At 48.3% G+C, this 1,836-nt stretch overlaps 1 protein-coding gene across 1 annotated transcript; it reads right to left on the bottom strand.

The window, feature by feature from the left end:
* Positions 1-61: 61 nt before the first annotated feature.
* On the bottom strand, positions 62-1,395 carry PPTG_11959 (hypothetical protein). The gene has a single exon (XM_008908131.1). It carries the CDS (start codon positions 1,339-1,341, stop codon positions 391-393), a length of 951 nt encoding a protein of 316 aa, XP_008906379.1. The 5' UTR covers positions 1,342-1,395; the 3' UTR covers positions 62-390.
* Between the last annotated feature and the right edge of the window lie 441 nt (positions 1,396-1,836).

The following is a 1,836-nucleotide window of genomic DNA, read 5'->3' as shown; positions in this document are numbered from 1 at the left end:
TGCTCTAGATCGACTCCCACTTTTCGATCAACAACCACATCACAATCACGACACGGTTATGCTCACAAATTTGGATTATTTTTGAAGGTTCGACCCCCCCTAATAGAAGTTTCAGTGAGATAGAATATGACAAGATATAGGATCTGCACGTATTGAAGCAAGCCACCGAATCTCATTTAACATTTTTGCAAATGTTTTCCACTGTGTCAATTTGATGAGCGGCAGAAACACTGGGGTCTTCCAGTTGGTAAAAAGCGATGTTGACTTGCGTCGAACTATACTCCCCGGATCTCTTTACAGTTAACTCAGACGTCTTGTCGACATCAGCCGCGGCGGCATGTAGTAGGCGCAGGTATAAGCATGCGGTCTTTACCGGTACAGCTTTGGTTCCTAGGAGTAGCACACGTGGACTAATCGCTCACTCAGCAGAAGAAACATTAGAACGAGAGCGATGAGCGCATGAAAACGAGGTAATCTCCCAAGATGGCCTGCCCACAAGTCTCCAATCCACTTCTGTAGACTACTATTTGCAGTGCAGTTTACCGGATAATGGGTCGTAACCATCGTGTCCAGCAGCAATTTCAGCGAAATTGTCAATTCGCTGAATGTCTTTATTCCGCGGAAATCAGAACCCGGTGGAATATGTTGACCATGCCCCAAAATCACACTCGGCTCGTTCGCAATGGTCTTCTTCAATACACGCTTTCTGTTCACCTTGACTGTTTTTGAGGCCCCTTTCTTCACCGCAAAGGCCTTCCCAAAAAGCCGCTCTCTTTTCACATCGGCAGTCTTCGAAGTCCCTTTCTCCGCAGCAAAGTCCTCCTCGTCTGAAATATAGTCCACATCACCATGCAGGACTTCATAACAATTCGAGTTCTCCAACTGCATGTTCACCCACTTCGGATGTGTCTTTACTTTCACTTCTCGAGCTGTAGAATGCCGGTTCTGTAGTAAGTTTAAGAAACGTTGGTATCCCCAATGGTCCTCGTCATCGTCGAGCTCTGGAGGAATCCCCACTTCAATCCCTTGAAGCATTGAATACCATCTTCGCAGTGATTTCAGAAAATGCTGGTGGCCCACTTGGCGCTCGTCCTCTTCTGGGTAAACCGCGGCCACACATTCTCTCAACATGATAGAGTATTGGCAAGCATCGAGAGCCGTGTGTAACTCTTCAAGTAGTTCGGGGGTGAGCGTCGACGGATCACTTGCGATCTCCTTCACCACGTCGTTGATCGCCTGCACTCGCTTGCCGGCATGATGGTTGTCACCACCTGCACGCCGCAGCCAATCCAGGAAGAAGTCGGTGGCGCGCTTGTACTCGCCCACCGCGAGCCCCAACATGAATGTCACTGGATTGCTTGAAGAGTGCAAGAACCTTGACGAGCGAAAGCTATTCCCTCTAGTGGTGTGGGACACATAGTGTGCAAGTCGCTCGATCGGCGAGTTCTTTCCGACATTTTCGCGCTTGCGAACCCTCACGCGCTAAGGGAGGTATACGTTCGCTATGAAAATGAATACGGTATCGATGAAGATGAAATCGACGAGGACGAGAACGCTTTCTAGGTCTTTCTGCGCGCAATGTGCTCGATAGTATGATTTGACTTCAAACCTACTTCGAAGTAATAACTGCTGCACTTGTACCCGCTTGCTCATGATTGATCAGTTGGCGTGTATAACTTGGCGCTGAGCATACTTGCAATCGTTCGATACCATAGAGAGTACTCCTTGCCATTGATGCGTGGCGTTGTCTTTTGGTCTCGTCACTTGAAGAATTACTCTCGGGTGATAACACGCTCAGAAAAGCGATCTTATTCTCCCTTGGAAGTTTAACCCTGC

The sequence above is a fragment of the Phytophthora parasitica genome, assembly GCF_000247585.1.
Source record: "Phytophthora parasitica INRA-310 unplaced genomic scaffold supercont2.29, whole genome shotgun sequence".
NCBI classification, from domain to species: domain Eukaryota; phylum Oomycota; class Peronosporomycetes; order Peronosporales; family Peronosporaceae; genus Phytophthora; species Phytophthora nicotianae.
The sequence above is the reverse complement of the archived record's forward strand: the minus strand, read 5'-3'. Positions and strand labels throughout refer to the sequence as shown.